This window comes from Macroventuria anomochaeta (assembly GCF_010093625.1).
Source record: "Macroventuria anomochaeta strain CBS 525.71 unplaced genomic scaffold BU25scaffold_6, whole genome shotgun sequence".
In the NCBI taxonomy this organism is placed as follows: domain Eukaryota; kingdom Fungi; phylum Ascomycota; class Dothideomycetes; order Pleosporales; family Didymellaceae; genus Macroventuria; species Macroventuria anomochaeta.
This window is the reverse complement of record NW_022985367.1, coordinates 924033-927030: the sequence shown is the minus strand read 5'-3', so window position 1 is coordinate 927030 and position 2998 is coordinate 924033. Positions and strand designations below refer to the sequence as shown.

The 2998-nt window shown below is 50.4% G+C and overlaps 1 protein-coding gene across 1 annotated transcript; it reads left to right on the top strand.

Annotated features, from left to right (window-relative positions):
* Positions 1–1217: 1217 nt before the first annotated feature.
* On the top strand, positions 1218–2998 carry BU25DRAFT_419232 (uncharacterized protein; the record flags this gene model as incomplete). The annotated part of the gene is made up of 2 exons (XM_033707920.1): positions 1218–1677; positions 1725–2998. The coding sequence occupies 2 exons, from the start codon at positions 1218–1220 to the stop codon at positions 2996–2998; spliced, it is 1734 nt and encodes a 577-aa protein (XP_033565110.1).

The window sequence follows — 2998 nt, the reverse complement described above, 5'->3', positions numbered from 1 at the left end:
CAATCGCTCGCGTTTCAAATGGTGCTGCGCAGTTGATGATCAATACTCCGTACTATGCAGGGTACAGAGGGCAAAGGACGCTGAATTCTTGACGGTTGTCAGCGACTGGTATGGGCGAGGTTGGGGCTCATACTTGCTTCCAACAGAGGCTCTCGACGCTGGGGGCTTTTAACACTGGGGGCTCTACAACTTACTTAATGCTTTGCTTGGAGCGGCCTATCTCTCGATGCTACGCGCCTTTGGCACACCACCCTTTGACAGCTATAGGGGCAGTCTTAGGGGCCACTGGCGTAGAGCCTTTCACAACGTGGAGTACTGCTGATCAGTCCACATGTGAGAGGCAAGGGCTAGGGACACTCTTGACAAAGATAGTGTTAGCGCCGCCCGTTGGCGGAAGGCATCATGATGCTTTGTGTGGACTGCTCTACTTCGCGTATTTCAGTCTATCAAGGAAGACCTTGCCTAGCGACGTTTGACCTGGGGAGTGCCCATTGGTTATGTTGCTAGTGGCAACTGATTGAGGGGCATCTTGAATGGCATTTGGTGGTGTTACAACACCTTGCGAACACGACTTCTGCTGAGAAGATGTTCTAGAGACTTTCATGTTTCAACAGCAGGCAGTACCTCAGACGACTACCTTGGGTTGGTACATAGTGCCGGCGCATCTAACGTACAGTGAATGAGCTCTAAACGGCGCTGTATGTGCATCTACGTCGTGGACTGGTTAGAACCCAATTGAGCTTACTGCAGCTAACGCACTTGCGACACCATCCTGTAAAGATGATGAATGCTTAACAGACCCCGCACTTCGCAGCACTAGCTCTGCTGATCATATGCGCCAAAACGTACTCCTCTGCACTAAAGCGTCATTAAAGCTAAACTCTAAGCTTAGCGCCGCTAGGATGTCAGATTTGCCGGCTAACGGACTTGTATAGCTGTCATGTAATTGGCTTCGCTATCTGCGGAGCTGCCAGCCAAGTTGGTCTTGATGCCCGTTCAGCTCTAATTAGATAGCGACTTGTTGGGGCAAGAGCTGCTTATAGGTTGCTGACGGCTGCAGTCCTTCAGCATCACAAAGCTTATCGGAACCCGCAGCACGCTACTGCTAGTGACAACTCACTGCGTAGTCATGTCCAACCTCTAGAGCATTTTGTCTCTTCACACTGCGTGGACAAGCTACCAATACGTTTGTACCAACTCAGTCTTTTGTGGGTGAAATGAACTCCAGCAGCGAACCAGACGAGCTGTCTACTACAGCAAACTCGCGACTTTTGCCAACAACCTTTGAACCGCCAAAGGCCAGAAATGGGCATATGAGGATACTAGAACCACACGGTCGCCGCAGGCGCCCTAAATCTGGGGACTTCAAACTGCTTGCGGCGTATGTAGCTGCCTACGTGGGTGTCCTCATCCCAAAGGAAGACTATAAGCAATTCGTAGATCCGCGAGGAGAAAGGGAATGGAAGAGGACAATTCGAGCAGCCTGCGATATAGAATGGCGTCTTCAAGACATCCGAGAGTTTGACGACATACCTCCACTAGAGTACAACATAATGAGAGAGTATGTTGCTTGTGCCTGGCCTTTGACCAAATACTTCGATGGCGGTTGGCTTATCAAATGGGCCCTACGAACTACATGGACAAACCGCAGGAAGGCCTGTCTCCGCTCTGATAAAGGTACGTCTCTTGCTATGTCTCAAGGCTTAGTCTGACACATAGCTTAGGCTTAAAGAAACGACAACAAGCTGCGGATAGGTCAACTTCCCCCAACGCAGACGACAATCTGTCACTGGCACAACGACCTCGTCGTACCCGAGCGTCAAAACTAGGTCAATCGCTGTATTGCGTGGGCGGTTGCCGGAGGATGCTCACGCTCGACCAGTTCCCTGAAAACCACGTTGGGGTATGCATGATGTGCAAAAGAGGTACCGACACTGCCTCACCACCACCTCGGCTGCAATCTTTGCCACTTCACGCCAGGCAAGACAGTGTCTCAGAACACGAGCAGTTAGGTCAGGAACAACCACAGTGGAATATCAGTCAGAGTGTGCAAAGGCGTTCAACCCCTTATTTGGCCCTTGCCAGTGGGAGGCCTTCCAGTTTCCATCGACAACAGAACCCTCACTCAGTGCTACCAGGCAGTGTCACTACATACTCTGACGCGGGCCAATATCCAAGCGGGAGGAGTACATATGGCGTGACCAAAATAAGCCAGAGGGGTTGCAGAGGGCGCACCAAGACTTCAACTCTCCCTAATCAAACATTCAACAATCTTCACAGTCAGGTGCCATGCGAAAGCGCAACAACTGGAAAACTGCAGGAGCTTAACGAACTTTTCCGCAGCCTATCACAGACTGAGTACAACAATTTCATCCGCAGCCTTAGTTGGGGTGTTCAAGAAGTAGAGCCACCCCAAAACCAACTGTTACGAGAGGTGGCGGTGGACAAGACAACGCAATCAACGTTAGAGACGCAAGACGAGGATTCCACAGCTGATGTCGCCTTATACCCTGTTACGTCAGCTGTTACAAGGTGTATAGACGAGATATGTAAACTCTGGGATGTTTCAGACATTACCTATATCTTTCCAAAGGCTATCTGGCCAAACCCAAAGACTCCTTGGCCTATAGGAGTTCTAAAAGAGTTCCGAGATATGGCTCAGAAGTACCCCAACACAGACTGCCGCCAGAGCATATCTTCGAAATTTGCTGAGCTGGTACAGGCAAGGAGACGAAGGTCTAACGCCAAATCACAGTGGTCTATAGTTGACGCAAGGACTACGCACGCATGGGCAAAAGAGCAGTATGGACTGGAAAATGCCTCTGACGCCGATGAAGACGATGAAGGCGACAGAGAGCACGCCGATACAATAGTGCTGCGATCAAGTCAGCTACCGCGGCCACAGATGCCCTTAGCGAGAACCTTACTGTTGCAGAGCAAGGCTTTGTCTAAGCATCAATCTACTATACGCACGTACTCACGTAAGCATAGTAACTAA